Raw genomic sequence first — 18,138 nt, 5'->3', positions numbered from 1 at the left:
CAAAGGTTTTGTATCAAGGATAGAGAGCCAATATAAAGAGGAGAATAACTGAGTTTGCAGCTGGTAGGGCAAGAGGCTGCTGGGGACAAACTGTCACCATCACTTTGCATACGTGGTGCACCCAGCCCTATGCTTGTTTTTTTAGATTGTATTCTCTGGAACAAGGTCTGTGTATTCCTATGTGTTTGAAAAATACCTAGAATACCTGCATAATGTAAATAATACACATGACCAACAATGGTTTAAAGTGGAGATATTTACTCTTAAAACCCTGCTCAGCTGCCCCCTAACCTTATAGCACCTAGATTCCTTAGATGCTTAAAGTTTCCGCAGCTTCATGTTCTCAAAACCACTTAAGTCATGATGATGCCAAGCTGCTTGGAACCCTAGCTCACACCTCAAACACAGCAGGATTAGTCACAACACATTCTCTCTGCCTTCCAGCATGTTAAAACATTTACTATAACTATTAAAATAAATAAAACAAATATATGTTGCCCTTTTTAGAAACTCAGGGCTTCTTAGAAACTCCTATGTACTATATGCAGAATATTCTTAGCATTCTATTTGTTTTTATCTTAATGTGTAGAGTAGGTTTTTGAAAAGATACTTGCAATTCTAATAGTCCATTAGTTTAATGGTGTTCTTATAGAACTCCTGACCAAAATTTTCAGACTTGGGTGCTTCAGGTTAGATACCTACATCTGTAAAGAAATGTCTGAAGCCCGTGACAGCTGTAGGCATTCAGCACTTTAGAAAAATCACTTGTTTATGTACCTAAATATGAATTTAGTTGTCTAATTTAGGCACCCAAGTTGAATATTTTGTTTGCCGCTCTCTTTACATTCACTAACATTTCATAGGATGGATTTGGAGGAGTTTTAATAGAGCATTCTAAAGTTTTATGCCTCTTTCTTCACCAATTGTGGACCAAATTCTGCTTTGTTACACCCACGGAACACCAGTGCTTTGAATGAAACTGCAGAAGTGTAAGTTAAGGCAAAATTTGGAGAAATGGGAAAATTAATGAGTAGTGTAAATGGTTACTTTGGTTTACTTCACCAGGAGAGTTGTGAGTGCTAGGTGGATGCAGCTCACATGCTGTAACCATTCACTGGTGACGAGAGTTCAAAATGCATGTAGTTGCTAGGAGTGTGGTAGGAGCCTGAAGGACAGAAAAGGGAGCATGGTAAATGCAAATAGAGGCCTTCCCCAGCTAAACACACATTTGTGGAGTGGTGCTAATTCTGGACTTTTTTACTATGCAAGGAGCAATACAATATAAACAAGATGCAGAATGAGGTGTGAGGAAAATCACAATGTTATGTAAGGTGAAGTTCATTGAGCAGGGTAAGTTGCTCCAGGGTGACAAACAGCATTTCAGAATATAGTCACTGAGAATTTTATGAGAGCTATAGTAATGGGATAACCACCTACACCTGGCCTTCACAGGAAGGCTAACAAATTGATCCAGAGCAACCCAGCTGCATTACTATGGCAGAAGGAGTATTCCACTATAACTAAACACAAACAGGAAATAAAAGGAAGCTGCTGGGGGTCAAACTTGGGGGGGGGGGAACTTTCCTGTGGAAGAGATTCTCCCCTCTGCCCCCATCTTTCCTTTCTTCTTCTTCTTCTTCTAGGGTTGGGGTACTGTGCTTCTCCAGAGCTCCTTCTCTCTCCCCCATGGCTGATTTAAATGAGGCCTCATCAGGCAGGAGAATCTGAAGTGGGTGGGTTCCATGCCTTCCCAACTGTAGTCAGATGAACAGCTATCCATGCTGAGAGAGGAGGTATCACATCAGGGAGTCTCCTGACCATTTCTTCTCTGGTACAGGAAGAATATGCCCTCATGCTGGCTTCCCCCTTTCCTTTTAACAATGAAAGGGGAATAAAAGGGTAAGTGAATTCATGAGAGGCAAGAAGAGAAAATGGGGATCACATGGTAACCAAATGGCCTTATCAGAACCCTCTATCCTCCCAGTGCTCCAAGTCCACAGTGGGGACTATGCATGGTAAGCTTGTGTGGATGGGAAGTGAATTCAAGAGGAAAATGGGAATGAGATGATGAGCACAGAAGGGGACTGTGCTGGGGTGTTTACCCTACACTGGTGGTGAAAAGGTTAGTGTGGGCCTGAGGTCAATTAATATACCTGACTGGACTTGGAAGGTGGGGAAGGTCTAATTAAAGAGGAGTCCCATGGGGAAGCAGCCGAGTAGTTCCTGTAAAGAGAGGAAGCCCAAAGTAGAAGGGGGTGCAGAGAGAAGGAAGAATTCACTAGTTGTACTCAGAGTAGTAGCAAAGGAAAGCCAGAGGGATACAAAGAAGCTACTGGGGTGGAACATGCTCCAGGATTGAGCCCTGACAAAAGGCCCAGGACCTGGGCCTCATGGTAAGAAGCCCAGGCAGGCTTTCAACTGAAGAGGAGCTTCAGGAGGGAGTTTACATCTTGGGATGGGCACTGATAGGATAGTTCTGCAGGAGTGAAGAAGACTCCTGGAGTAGCCCTGAGAAAAGGCCTACCAACAGCCTTGGGAGAGACAGAGTAGAGGCAAGACTCCAACAAGTTAAGCCTGTAGAAGAATAGAGAAGTGGAGGACCCTGGATAGATTAAAGGTTGAAGCCTGAGGAAGGAGACAGAAGTTGTTTTTGTAGTAGTTCCACTTTCACTTTTGAGACTCGTTAAAAAACTTGGGCCACTACTCTGCCAGAAAAGGAGCCCTAGAGGGGCAGAAGGCATCATACTAGTGGACTAGAGTCATGTAGGTTGCTGTCTGTTTGGGACACTGATACCTCAGTAGGGGAGAGACTTTCAAGTGACCTGGCTGAGTCACGAGACGAGAGACTGCTGGAGGAGCTCTCAGCATATGCTACTAGATGAGGAAAGATCTGCTACACCATGCCCAGCTATGAGGGGGCATGTTGCACTCTTCATCAGGGACATATCTGGATGGACTGGAAGCAGAGATAGGTGGCTTGTCTGGACCAGCTTCGTCATCAGGTAAAGACAAGGAAGGCATATTGGCATGCCAGAGAGATAAATAAAGCTATCAAGCTAACAGGTGGGTGGAAGAGACAGCAAGGTTACACCCAGCAGCAAAGAAAAGCTTGGTCTGGGTTTTACTTTTCAGAATAATCCCTTTCAAAAGTTTACCAGTCTCTAAATACAGGAAGTTGAACCTCAGGTGATAAGCAATTGAATCAACTGATCATATATAATATTACCGTATTATATGGGTATACAGAGTGATGTCTTTTCTGAAAGCTAATGACACACTGGTGATTATTATCATTGTGAAATATATGTATTAACGCTATATAGGAATTATGGATACTCATTGATATTAGGCTGTACAATCTGCCAAGACAAGAGGAAATATCACAACTATCTACCTGTGTCTTATGTAAATGGTGGAATCAGAAACAATGGAAACCTTATTTACATAGAAATCATACTGGAGGATGGAAAGCCCACAGGAAGGAAAGAAACGCATGAGCTCATCCTGCCTCTTCAAAAAGATTAATTGAACTTTGGAAGATATCAGCAAGGACAGAATCTCTCTTTGTCATCCATGACTAGACAGATCTCTTGCAAGCTGAGAAAGATGGGTTCTTAATCAAGGGGGGAAAAGAAGTTGAAGCCTCTGGAACAAAATATAGATGTGAAATCTGCTTAGATAAAGATCGTTCACATTAGAAGAAAAGGGAAGCAACACCTTGTACTTTTGTAGACTGAGGGAAAGTCAGCCATAGCTAGGAAGAAGAATGACTGATGAGAGAAACCATTTTGAACAAAGCCTATATCTTGCTAGATTAAGTTTTAGACTTATAAAGACTATTTTGTTTTGGTTTTACTTGTGATTATTTCTATCTTCATTCCTTATACTTGAACTCACTTAATCTTATGTTTATTTTGTAAATAAACTTTTCATTTTACTATAAACGAACTCAGTGCTGTGGTTAAAGGGAAGGGTGTATTTACTCCCAGTTAAGCTGAACTTGTGATGTTGTTTTGTCTCTTTACGGAATCAACAAACCTTATTATTTCTCTGAGCTGTCCAAGAGAGGGCTGGATACTCAGGGCACACAGTTTTGGAGAAATTCAGGATTGGGAATGTGTTGGAATCATCTTGCTGGAATGCTGGTTGTAACCAAGGCTGGTGGAAGCCAAAGAGGGGCTGTAGACGGGCTGCTGGGGTTAGAGCTTCTGAACCAGGGCTATTTAAGCACACAGACACTCAGGGTGTGACCTGCATGCTTCTTGCTGACTGAGCATCCCAGACTGGGAGCTATAGTAGCAAGGCGTTGTGAGGGACCCAGGGTTGCAGGGAAGGTGGGAAAATACCTCCTCACTGCTCTAGATTTGCACCTCCCAAAAACACATTGACATAGGCACACGGATTAAATTATATTTAATTAAATCTCAACATTTAAATGTTAATGTCATTTTTCACAAGAAGCAATTAACCCATGAAGTAAGATCCGGGCTAATACAAATTAAGACACCAAAACTCATTAAAACCTTTCCTTCCCAAACTAAGATTCAACTATCATCTTAGCTGTAGGGCAGGTAGGAACCAAATAATTGTTTGGAACTTTATTAAACAGCAAAGCAATTTTGATTAAACTGAATTTATCATTCAGTGAAAGGGCAGCACACGTAGGAGATGCTCTCTGAGGGCTAAATGTTCAACTGTAGGTACTTAAAGGCATGTAAATCTGTTCAGGCATTTAAATATTTGTGGTAGACCCCCAAATAAGGATTTAGCTGCCTAATTTTATGTAATCAAGCTGGAATATTTGGCATTCATTGGCAAAGCGACTGGCTAAACCACCTCTTCAAACATTAATTTAAAATGCAAACTAAGCATGATTGTCTCATTCAGGGACATTTTATCATATAAAACTGAAGCTCCTATACACCTAGACCTACTGCACAATCTCATCTAATGCACAGTGTTCTTTAGTGGGTAAGACTAGGATGAAAGGGAGGCCCCTACTGCAGCCATAGAACAGGCATAGTCAGGGACCGACCTAGAAACTTTCTTTCCCCTTAGTAACTTCTAGCCCAGGCTTTATTCCCCAAGCTCTCCAGGCCTAGCCACCCTGGAGCAAGCTGGCATCTGCCTTTGTATTAACACTGTTGATGGTTCCTCAAGACCAACACAGATGCATCTAGGGTAGGGGTAGGCAACTTATGGCACGTGTGCCGAAGGCGGCACGCGAGCTGATTTTCAGTGGTACTCACACTGCCCGGGTCCTGGCCACCGATCCAGGAGGCTTTGCATTTTAATTTAATTTTAAATGAAGCTTCTTAAACATTTTAAAAACCTTATTTACTTTATATACAACAATAGTTTAGTTATATATTATAGACTTATAGAAAGAGATCTTCTAAAAATGTTAAAATGTATTACTGGCACACAAAACCTTAAAGTAGAGTAAATAAATGAAGACTCGGCACAACACTTCTGAAAGGTTGCCGACCCCTGATCTAGGGTGACCAGACAGCAAGTGTGAAAAATTGGGACAGGGGGTGTCAGGGCTGGCTCTAACTTTTTTGCCACCCCAAGCAAAAAAAAAGAGCACCACTCTGCCGTAACACCCCTCCCCAAGCGCCACGCTGAAACACCCCCTCCGAGCGCTGTGCCACCAAAACACCCCCCCGCACCGCGACGCCGAAACGCCACTGAGCGCCGCACCGCGACGCCAAAACACGCCCCTGAGCGCCACACCACGCCACCAAAACACTGCCCCCAGCGCTGGGCACCACGCCACCGAAACACCGCCCCCAGCGCCACACTGCCGAAACACTCCCCCTGAGCGCCGCGCCGTGCCCCCAAAACACCCCCCCAAGCGCCACGCCGTGCCGCCAAAACACCCCCCGAGCACCGCGCCATCCTGCCAAAACACCCCCCCGAGCACCTCCCTGCCCCGCCGAAACACCGCCCGAGTGCTGCGCTGCCGAAACACCCCCCGAGTGCCACGCCGCGCCACGCTGCCGAAACAAAAACCCACCCCCCCGAGCGCCGCCCAGCCGAAACAAAAACAACAACAACAAAAAACCTCAAGCGCCACCCTGCCGAACCAAAAAAAACCCAAAACCTCGAGCACCCCCCACCACCCCAAGATTGGCTGCCCCTTGCAAGGTGCCACCCCAAGCACGTGCTTGGTTGGCTGGTGCCTGGAGCCGGCCCTGGGGGTGGGGGGTAATAGGAGCCTATATAAGAAAAAGACCCAAAAATCAGGACTGTCCCTATAAAACCGGGACATCTGGTCACCCTTAGATGCATCCACCAGCATCTTCCAAGTCCAGTGCAGACACCCAGCGCAGCCCCCTATCCTCCAGTGAGGATTCCACTGCTGCCAATACAGTCCGTTTCAATTTCCTTCCTACCCCCATCCTGCTTATTCTGCTGAGACAAGTCCCCCAGAAGCAGGATAATCCCTGTTTCAGATTTTCACGCCCCCCAGAGCCACTCTGACCCTCTCTACTGCCTGCCGGGGCCAATGGGCCATTTGGGCTCTGGCCCCAGCCCAGTCACCTTCTTCTCCTGTCCATGGCCCCCGCTGAGGGGCTTTGTGCCCCCGCCCCCTCCGGTAGCATATGATTGCTGAGGGGGTTGCATGTCCACAAGGAGGGATAAAAGCCTCCTGCCTCTATCCCTCTCCCCCCGCAGCCCGCTTCGGGGCCAATCCCCGGCGCTGAACCTGCAGTAAATCGCTGCACCTTGGAGACCGGCCGCTGCTGCAGGGCCAAGGGCAACTCCGGCGCACCCGCTCTCCTGCCCCATTGCTATGGCGGGACTCCGGAGCGAAGTTGTGCAGGCTGTAGCGAAGCATCAGAAGAGGCGCGCGCGGACACACCCACCCCTGCCGCTAACCAGCCTCGTGAGCCCTCCCCACCCCGTCTCCTATTCTCAACGTACCTCTCCTGTTCTTCCCCTTCCCCTCCTCGCACCTGTCCCTCAGTCCCACCACACCCCGTCCGAGCCTTTCCCTGCAAGTCCCAACCCCACCTCCCTATTCCCCCTTCCGCTCCTCTCCAACCCACTCTCACTCCCACCGCGCCCCGCTGACACCCCGCTCCCCTCCCCTCCCCTCCCAATGGATGTCCAGCATAATCCAGGTCTTCCTGCAGCCCTGCCTCTCCGCCCCTTACCTTGCTTCGGGACTGCTCCGCTGGCCGCTGCCTCTGTACTGGGCGGGAGACAGCGGGGGTTGTTCCCCGCTGCCCAAGTTTCACCAGCCGCTGTTGTCACACAGAATAACAACGGGCTCGGGGAGGTGGGTTGTATGACTCTTCCCAGGCCTCTTCCGTGTCTGATACAAATGGGGAATTCTTCCAAAAGCCCGCTGCTGCTCCCCAGGACAGGCAGAGCCCAGCTGCCCCCTCCTCTGTCTCCTGCGGGACTCTGCTGTCTCTGAAATCTGGGGATCGGGAAGGGGACACAAACTCAGGCCCCCCTCAACTCCTCAACAGGTCCTTCTACCTCCTTCACGCCTCTCCCTTCAGCGCTGTGCCCCAGACACCCTGACACACGCTGTGCACATGGACTGATAATGACATATGTCCTCTAGAGCCTATGTCCACACTCTCCACGTTGACACACTGAGCAGCTCCCGGGAGGGGGAAGGTGCTGATGCAGCTTCCAGGTCGTTCTGTCAGCCAAATCGAGTATGTTTTACCCTCTTCCCCCGCTCTGAGATCTGCTCTCCAAATCAAGCGCCTTCCAATTCCATACACCGCCCAGACTCCCAATACAGCAGAGATCTCTCAACAGGGCAGCCCCTTATCCCCGCCTCCAGCAGGCGGGACCCGCTGTCCCTCTCTCCAATCAGCCTGTCCGTTCCCCCAGCAGCCCTCCTGAGCAAAGGAGGTAGGTATCAGCCACATGGAGGAAACTTGGAAGGAAAACAAGACTTGAAAGAGAGAGTAGAATTGCTGCTGGGCTTTCAGTTGCTACTCTGGGATAAAGCCCAGTCCCCAAAATTCTACTTCCTAAATGAACAAGCCTAACCAATTAGGGTTTGTTTTTGTTTTTTTTTTAAACCTAGACCCTCCTATGCACCCTTGTGCAGCAGTGCTGAAAAAACGGGGCTCCTTCACCTGCATCCTGATGGAGCCGGACAATTTTTGGATCCTCCCTTCCCCAGCTCCCAAACCCCAAAACTCCAAGTCCTAGTGCACCAGAATTATCTGAATCCTAGGATACAGAACCAACTGGCTGCTGGACTATGTTGTTTCATGGCACTGTTGTGCTGGTTGCATTGTATTCCAAACTACTGATGGTTATACATGTAAGATTTTTTAAAAGTTAGGAATGTAGATAGGAACAGAGGAATTACTATTCTGAATCAGACCAGTAGGACATCTAATCCAGTACTTATCTTCAATATTGGCTAGTATCAGATTCTGCAGAGAAGATGCAAGATGTGAACAATAATGGAATAATGGATGTAGAGGAAGTTTCTTCCTAGCACCTTGAGTTAGTAGGTGGCTTATGTCCTGAAGCATGAAAGTTTATTAGAATCAATTTTTATACATATGATTTAGCTGTGGATATTTTCAAAATAAGGATAATAAGGTGGATGAGACATTTCCAGAAAAAATAACAGAAATATCCAAAACACAAAACCTGGTAGTAATGGGGGACTTTATGCAAGAAGTGAGTGCAGCAGAATAAGGATAATGGACTTTAAAAAACTAAGAGAACTGTTAGGGTAAGGTACCATGGGAAGAAAATCAAAGGGAAAAAGGAGTTTGGGATAGTTGGCAGTTTCTCAAAGAGACAATATAAAAGTGAAACAGCAAAGTATCCTAGTGGGAAGGGAATATATGATATGCATATGGCATAACTGAGATATACTTTATGCAAGATGAGTCTTGTAAGGTATTATCAGAAAGGTTATAATTTACTGAATGTGATTATCCAATTTGTATACATGTATCATTTCTGTATCTAAAGTTAGGAATACTGACTATGTAACAATTACAATAGTGTATGTATTTGGGAGACACCCACCAGACAACAGGCCATCAGCCTTGATGGGCCATTAGGAAGAAACAATAAGACTTTGAAGATACTAATCTCTCTCCTTCATGAGAGGCATCCTGGGACATAGCTGTGACACTACTAGGTCAGGTAGTCCTGTCAGCTGGTACTAAACACCATCTTGGACTTTTAGTAATTTTCCACTAAAAGGAGTGGGAGGTCAAGACTAGGAAACAAAAGATTCACGCCTTATGTAAATTCTATTTAAGGCTGGGGAGTAAGGCAAACAGGACTCTTCTCCATGGTCTTCCTGCCCAAGAAGAAAGACTGCTGAAAGCATCTAAAGAGACAAAGGAACTGAGTGGTGGGAAAGGCAAGGGCTGAATTGAAACTAAGACAGGAGTCTAATCTGTAAAGAGAAATAAATGGAACTCTAAGCTACAGAAACTCTGCTACTTGCCTAAAACAATATTTAGGGTGAGAAATTAATTCTTGAAACCAGTCTCATTAAGATCTTAAGCTTAGTATGCGTGTTTTGTTTTATTTGCTTGGTAATCTGCTTTGTTCTGTTTGCTATCCCTTATAACCATAAGGATCTAAATCATCGGGGAGGGTATAGCAAACAAATTATACCATCAAATTAATGCTGAGGAAGCTGCTGGATTCAATTGGTATACCCTGATTCCAAACATTTTAATGGCACCCAGGGCAACTCCAGCTGCCTCCACAGATCATACATTCTTTGAAGTGATGACTGGCTGAACTATGCGAATACCAGAGCACCTTTTCTGGCATATCAGTGGCACGCAGCAAGAAGGAGTCAAACTAGAGGCCTATCTGCAAGCATTAAACAAACATCTTAATCAGGTTCACTTGCAAGTAGCTGTTGAATTGGGAAAGTCTAAGTGGAAGGCAAAAGCCTATTTTGATAAAGGCCATAGAAAGAATGCTTGGGAAATTGGAGACCAGGTTATGCTCCTGACATAGGCTGTACCAGAATACAATTTATTTAACTGATGGAGTGGTCCACACTATGTTATTGATACAGTTCCTCTGTGTACAAAATTAGCATAACAAGAGGAAAAAGAAAGGTAGATAAATTCTACCATGCCAATTGCTTAAAGCTGTACCAGAAAAGAAATATTTCTCCATAAACAGAGGAACCACAGATGTTGACCACAAAAGAGGAAGTGGAGGACCAGATAGGAGGAAGTTGAGGACCAGCCCTGTATCAGGAAAAGAAAATGCATGTTTGACAACACTGATACCATATTATTGCCTTAACACTGCACTTCAAATGAAACAACAACAGACTTTTCCAGTACACCAGGAAAAAAGAATAGTCAAGGCAAATTAGGACTATTTCCATTCCCTTTCTAGCTACTGTTACCTCACCAGTAGCATCTATAGCTGATCTTAGAGAAGAAGATATTTATGAATATATGCATAGCATAAACCCACATCAAGTTCAAGAACCTCCATATGCTTCTGTACCGAAATCCAGGCATCATGTCAGAAGTATGGCCTCTGGTCTCAGGTGTCTCATGTCATCCTTCCTCTCTCATTCTCTTCCTCCTTGGGGTGCCTGCATTACCCCTTTCAGATTACTTTGTCTGCATTCCCCCACCCCATGTATTCATAAATGTATTTATCCAGATGTATTCTCCTAAGTAGGAAATTAGTCTCTAGTTTTTATTCTGCTGTTTGTTTGTGTCCCAAATCCATTCAGGATTATATTCATTGCTTTAGATAAACAATTTTGGTTCCTGTTTTTCCTTCATTGTTATTCCAACTTTTGACTTGATGAGTTTCCATCTCATCTTCTATCTCATGCCTTAAAGTGAAACACTCTTTGAGTTCTATCTTTTTATCTGATCAAACAATAAGGTTAAGGGGTGGCTTGATCACAGTCTATAAGTACATGGGGAACAGAAATTTGATGATAGAGGGCTCTTCAGTCTATCAGACAAAGGCATAAAGAGATCAATGGCTGGAAACTGAAACTAGCAAATTCAGGCTAGGGACATGGCACATTTTTAATACTGATGACAATAACCATTGGAACAACTTACCAAAGGCTGTGATAGATACTCCATCACTGGAAATGTTTAAATCAAGACTGGATCTTTTTCCTCAAATATATGCTGTAATTCAAACAAAGCGAGTGGACTTGAAGCAACAATTAATTGAGGGAAGTTTTATGTCCTAAAGGAGATCAGATTAGATGTTCACAGTGGTCCCTTCTGGCCTTAAAATCTATAAATGTATGATTTTTATTTCCAAACAATTACTCCCAACTCCAAGGGCCATCTGTTCTTTAGGTCTAGCCTAATTACCATGTTGTTTGGAGACGTTGATTTGTCTGGTTTGGATATCTCCCTGGAGATAGCCTTATTCTCAGATCCCAAACATGAAACCAAGTTTTGATTAACAGCTTTCCCATCACCACAGAGTCCTGTATTCTACCAAACCATGAAGTAATGTTGAGAGAGATTTCCATATTTCATGATATCTGCTGTGGTGCCCTCTTAATGATACTTCTTGTAGGCATTCATATTCAGCAAGTTAGTAGCACAGAATTATAAAAATGTAGGGCTGGAAGGGACCTCGAGAGGTCCACCCCCTGTGCTACAACAGGACCAAGTAAATCTTAACCATCTTTGACAGGTGTTTGTCTAACCTGTTCATAAAAACCTCAAATGTCAGGGAGGTAACCTCTTTTTGTAACCTATACTAGTGCTTAACTATCCTTATAGCTAGAAAGTTTTCCCTAATATCTAATCTAAATCTCCCTTGCTGCAGATTAAGCTGATTATTTCTCATTCTACCCCCAATGGACATGGAGAACAATTGATCACTGTCCTTTTTGTAACAACCTTTCACATATTTGACTTATTATTTCACTCACAAGTCTCCTTTTCCCTAAGTTAAACATACCCAGGGTTTTTTTTAACCTTTCCTCATAGGTTTGACTGTTTGATGGTGTCCTGGCACTGGCCCTTTTTGGTCTCTTCTTTGTAGATGTTCTGGATTATGCAAAAGGAAACCTTCACAGGGCATGAGGAAATGGATGTGAGAGGAAAGCCAGGGTTAGTATGAAGGAGGGAGTTTGTTAGTTATGAAGGAGGGGCAGGGCATGATAAAGGAGTAAAGTGTAGAGCAGAGGGTGGCAATTAAGAAGATGACCATGGAGTCAACTGAATGGTAGACAATTGGCCATGCCATCTGCTACCTGACTTTTCCTGGAATTAGAGTCTGATGAACCAAGTTCTGAAAAGCAGGAGTGACTCTTTTTTTGTTTTGTTTTGTTTTTCCCCTAGTTACTTGGAGGCAAGCTGAAAAGTAAAAGTAAATTATTAGAAAACATTGCAAGAAGAGAGTCAGAAAAGTAGAAGCATTTAATCTACATTTCTCTAAAGTTGCATTTTTATTGATGGCAGGGGGAGGAGTCATTCACTGCTGAGCCACAGTGATGAATAATGAAAAGCTTAAACAATTAGGCTGTGTTATAATAAAATGGTCATTTGTCCAAAGTCTGACTCCTGATCCATCAATATCTCTTTGTGAGAGGTACATTCCTAAAATATGCCTTTGTCTCAAGTGGAATGCAACCAGAGGCGTGTAGTGCAATGAAATAAACAATGGGACTATACAAAGGCGAAAATTAAAATGTATATATTTTTTTCTGTGCCATGTTCTATTCATTACCTGACTAAAGCCAAAACAATACAGCTTAAACTTCTCTCCAGACTGGTATCACTATGTCTATACAACAACATTAAGAGATTTTACAACAAAGTACAATGCATTTTATAAAACCATTCAGAAGGAAACTGCCAATCTTCTTAGTTTTATCTTGTTTAAATCCTTTTTGTTTATTATAGCCTAGGAGCTGAAAAATAAAAATGGTTTCCCTGATTATATTGCCCATTTGCTTAGGCAAATAAAATTATTTCCTACTCTTCTCCTTCTGTCCAATGGACTCAACTATAATTTACTCAGTTCCTATGCTTGGGGTAGGCATGAAAGTGGGGAGCAAAGGTAGATTTAGATCACCTTTGCAGTCTCCATGTTCTGGGACATTCATGTGCCTACCCAGCCTGTAGCTGCACTGATTTACACTCAGCTTCCCATAGCCCCATATGGGCTCTTAGAAGCAAAAATAGGTGAAAATACAGAGAATGGCTGTAGTACAGCGCACTTTGGTCAGGCCCCCAATGTGCTGCCAATCTGTCCTCTATGCTATACGCCAGCTGTGGAGACCTTCCGAGAAGGGATATTCATGAAGGCTGTTTCTGCCCACTTCAGGCTCCTATTCACTGCTACAGAATTGTAAAGATTCCTTAGTGTAACTGATAATTAGGCTCTATCTTTTTAATCGGGCATAAGACAAGATTCTATATTTGTTTTTGTTGTTTACTTCTTCTTTGTACACCAGCCCCATTTGGATGTCATAGGTACAGTGCACATCTGATTTAGTGTTTGTTATTAGTCAACTGTTGCTGCTGCAAGTTGATCTTGGATTGTCCCCACAAAAATAGGGGCTGTTTTTTTTTTAATTTGTTTATAAAAAACAAGCACATTCAGTCGTTAGAATGTTCTGGGAAGTAGAGGGAGCAGGGTTCTGTTCCTAGCTTTGCTACTTTCTCTCTGTGTGAACTTGGGAAAGTCACTTAGACCCAGATCCACAGAGGTACTGAGGCACCTAATTCCCAGTTTTAGGCACCACTGCAATCCACAAACCCCCCACTTTGGATGCCACCAAACTCTTAGACACCTAAGTTCACTTGGTGTCTAAATTTTTGTTGTAAAAGTTCCCTGGGCACCTAATGTTCTGCCTCTGGGCATGTGCACTGCTACCTCATTCCAAGTATCCAGATGCCTGTCTCACACCTAAAACCTGGAGAACATACGTGCTCACTTGCCTCCCTTGCCTGTGGGGTCTGATCCAGTAGGCCTGCTCAGAGGCTGCCTACCAGATCAGGCTCCAATTCAAAATTTGGAGGAGAAAGAAATGTTGGTGTCACCAACCTCAGAACCTTTAGTCCAGTGGATAGAACACTAATGGATCTCCCTCAATCTCTCCTGTTGAAGCTGTTCTACTTTGTATGAATAATTAAAAAGTCACTGGTGCAGAAAGAAAGAGCAAGAGAGAATGATGCTGTAGCCTGGTGGTTAGGGCACCCACTGGGGAGATGGGAGACCCAGAGTCCAGTCCCCCTGTTCCAATCACTCTAAATCACTAATTATCCAAAATGGAATGGCTTCAACAGGAGGAATTGAGGGAGCTCTGTATCAGAATATTCTATAGCCTATTGGTTAGGGAACACTCTTGAGAATTGGAGTCCCCTATTCAAATCCTTTCTCTCTCCCTGCCCCCCAGGCAGAGAGGAGCAAATTGAAGCTGGGTCTCACACATCCCAGGTGAGTGCTCTAACCACTAGACTAAAAGTTATAAGGAAGCTGCTGCCATCAACCCCTCCTCTTCTGGCTGTTTTGTGTGGAGTTAGGTAGGCACCTAACTCATTATTGTAAGAAATTACATAGAAGGCTTAGGTGTCTGACTCTAGAAGAGGAGTTACTGGCTGTGGAGCTCAAACAGAGGTAGGTGCCTCCTTGCAGCCAGGACTTAGCACCTAATTCCATGAGAGGGGTGAGGCTTAGGACATGCCCCCCTCATTGGCATCTCCCATTGGTTGGCTTAGGCAGCTCCCCACCTCATGTGCAGGCTTTTGTGGATCATATGTTAAGGCACCCACCTTTCGCCATTCATTGTGTAGGGAGACTACATGCCTAATGCAGGCATTGTGGATCCCGTTGTTGTTGACTTTCTAAGTGTCTAAAAATTAAGCTTTGCAACACTCAGCATCAAAATGCCTAAAGTCACTTTGTAGGTCAGGGCCTTGCTCACTCTGCCACAATTTCTCCTTTATTAAAATAGACATAATGAGGGGGTTTGTTTTATTTAATGAATAATTTATGGAGCAATTTAAAGTCATGAGTTAATTGCACATAAAGCTGCAAGGCAATATTTTGTTTATTTTTCAGCAGCTGAAGGATTTATTTATTAAAGAAATAGACCTAGACGACATAGCTCATGTGAATTTTGCTTTTTGGGACAGGAAGAAGGAGGATGACACATTTGGAGCTATTCCTGTACAGAGTTATGTACCCCCTTTTGGAATTGCATTCCCCTCATGGGGTGCAAGAAGGCTGCACAGGATGCATTTCCACATCTAATGCATGTTTGCATAGAGCACAGCTGCCTCATATCCACCCTCTGTGTTCCTCATAATTGCTGCCTTGTGCATAATCGTAAAAGGAGCAATGGCTAAGGGGAAGAGTGAGTCTACTTAAAAAAACATTGCATCATAATTAGGTAACAAGGTGTTGCAGCTGCCAGTGGTATCATGAATCATTATTCCTGGATTAGAGGAATACCAGTATCAGGGGCAGATGGGCAAGGTCACCCGTCCCACTTGGACATACAGAGACCACAGTGTCCTAGAAAAATATTTTTGGGTGGAACAGATCTTTGACATGCACCTTATTTGCTCATTCTGGACAAGGAGATCATGTCAGCAAAGACAAAAGAGGCACTGTTAATGGGAGGCTGCTCTCCGTACAATACAGACATCCCCACTGACACAAACACATTCTGCTGCGTGCACCATGGAAAAGCAGAAGGTGAAATGAGGATAAGGAAGGCAGAAAGAAGGAAGGTGGCACCTTGAGACTAGTGGTGACAAAGTAACAAACACTATAGAAGCAGAGGAGGGAGAGGAGCAGGAATATTCCTATCAGGAAGCTGGAAGTGGGGAAGTGCGAGAAGTGAGAGACCAGGAAGAAGATGAACCATGAAAGTAGGAAAGTAAGGAGCAATTGAGGAAGATGTTATGTGGTGGGTATTAACTAAGAAAGGGGACAAAAGTGGTCAGAGGACCAGATAAAAGGCTTATATAATTATCCCACTAAACTGCATGCCCTGGACAAGGCTGGTGATGGCTGTTTTGTTGTATTCAAATGGTAACCACTTCCCAAATGGTAATCAGACATGTCAGTCTGATCATCGTGCCAGGCATAAAGGATCTAAAAGGGAGGAAGTCATAAACATTCATAGCACAGAAAAAAATGTTGTTGTGAATGCAGGTATCAAAGTTTTTGTTTCAGGAAAAGCATCACATAATGAAAATATATAAACCTTCCTCTGTCCATATAGACATGGGATGTGGAAACTATTCATTTTTAGCACAGCTATTCATTGTTAGCACAAGGAACTTCAAGGAGTTTTCCCATCTGTGCTGTGAGACTACATTGGCCATACCTATGACACAGCTGGTCGCAGATGTGAAATGGAATGGAAATGGCCATAAGTATCCTGTCGCTGTTCAAGTAAGATATGATGCTCATGCTGAAATGCCCAAATTTCTAATGAATTTGTATATTTCACTAGGGCCACTAAAGTTTCCATCTGAAGCAAGAGCTGGAAGCTACACAAATCCTTCACCAAAGCTACCTCCTAAAGCTTGCTTGTACACAGATAGCCAGAGAACTATGCTGTGTTACTGATAGTTCACATCCATTGATATGTGATTAAAATATACACCAACAGCCAATGTGATTATGGTAGTTTCAACACTTTTATTTAATTTAATCATTAACATGGAAATAGACATTAAAGCTCAACAATTTGCAACGAATAATTTACTTGATGAACTTTGGCCTTTATTGTGTTTGCAAATTGCTTCCCCAATTGTAAAATGGTGATAACATCCTTTTTAAAGCTCTCCACATGAAAAGTCCTGAGAGTGATTTTATAATGTGTTATTGTGTGGCTGGGTTTTGATGATACTGATATAAAAAAAGGGTAGTATACAAGAGTTTGTCAGGGCTCGACCCTCCCCGGGGCGACGGGGAGCCACACCGACTCACTACCCACCGGGGCTGGGCACTCTGTCCGGCAGCAGGGTTTCCCCAGCGGTCCTTGCTGTCCTGAGAGACACGATAAGCCCGACCCTACCTTTGGGCAGACACCAATGTTATGTCAGGGCTCAGACCCTCAGTCAGGGCTGAGCAACAGTATAAAGTATTTAGGCTAGGGTTACCATATTTTGTGCCTCCAAATGGAGGACACTCCACGGCCCCCGGCCCCGCCCCCAGCCCCGCCCAACCCCGCCCCCTCTCCAAAGTCTCCGCCCCCTCCCCTGCTTCCCGCGAATATTTGATTCACGGGAAGCCTGAAGCAGGTAAGGGGGGTGTGGGGGGAGGAGGCGCGGCCCAGGCTGTCCCCCCGGCGGCTCCAGCCTGGGTCGGCTCGGGCCCTGGGGTGCCGGCCCCGGCCGACCACCCCCAGCCCGCCCAGCACTGCCGGCCCCCGGCGGCCCGGCGCACCCCCCGGCTCCCGGCCCCGCGGGCCCGGCTCCCCGCCGGCCCAGCTGACCGGCTCCCCGCGGGCCCGGCTGACCCGGCTCCCCGCCGGCCCGGCTGACCCGGCTCCCCGCGGGCCCGGCTGACCCTGCTCCCCGCGGGCCCGGCTGACCCTGCTCCCCGCTGACCCGGCTCCCCGCCGGCCCAGCTGACCCGGCTCCCCGCGGGCCCGGCTCCCCGGCTGACCGGCTCCCCGCGGGCCCGGCTGACCCGGCTCCCCGCCGGCCCGGCTGACCCGGCTGACCGGCTCCCCGCGGGCCCGGCCGACCCGGCTCCCCGCGGGCCCGGCTCCCCGCCGGCCCGGCCGACCCGGCTCCCCGCGGGCCCGGCTCCCCGCGGGCCCGGCTGACCCGGCTCCCCGCCGGCCCGGCTCCCCCGGCTCCCCGCCGGCCCGGCTGACCTCCCGATTTTCCCAGACATGCCCGGCTTTTGGGGATTTCCCCCCGGACGGGGATTTGAGCCCCCAAAAGCCGGACATGTCCGGGAAAATCCGGACGTATGGTAACCCTAATTTAGGCCCAGGCCCTAGGTCAGGGCAGGGCAACAAATGCTGGGACAGGTTCTCAGGCCCTCAGTCAGGGCTGAGCAACAGCATAAAGTATTTAGGCCCAGGCCCTAGGTCAGGGCGGGGCAACAAACCCGGGGGCAGGCGCTCAGGCCCTCAGTCAGGGCTGAGCAACAGCATAAAGTATTTAGGCCCAGTCCCTAGGTCAG

At 45.8% G+C, this 18,138-nt stretch overlaps 1 protein-coding gene across 2 annotated transcripts in view; it reads right to left on the bottom strand.

Annotated features, from left to right (window-relative positions):
- UGT8 (UDP glycosyltransferase 8) overlaps nucleotides 1-7,791 on the bottom strand; it is a 77,871-nt gene extending 70,080 nt beyond the window's left edge. The window contains exon 1 of one of the 2 annotated variants that reach the window (XM_005290319.4): nucleotides 7,164-7,791. Coding sequence is in view for 1 of the 2 variants with exons in the window: in XM_008169644.3 (XP_008167866.1) it covers nucleotides 6,732-6,795 (64 nt within the window). In the remaining variant the exon portion in view is untranslated. Of the gene's footprint in view, nucleotides 1-6,731; nucleotides 6,865-7,163 lie in introns of those variants that run through there. The other variant, XM_008169644.3, reaches the window with a different exon arrangement.
- Nucleotides 7,792-18,138: the final 10,347 nt, after the last annotated feature.

The sequence above is a fragment of the Chrysemys picta genome, chromosome 5 (genome assembly GCF_011386835.1).
Source record: "Chrysemys picta bellii isolate R12L10 chromosome 5, ASM1138683v2, whole genome shotgun sequence".
NCBI classification, from domain to species: domain Eukaryota; kingdom Metazoa; phylum Chordata; order Testudines; family Emydidae; genus Chrysemys; species Chrysemys picta.
The sequence above is the reverse complement of the archived record's forward strand: the minus strand, read 5'-3'. Positions and strand labels throughout refer to the sequence as shown.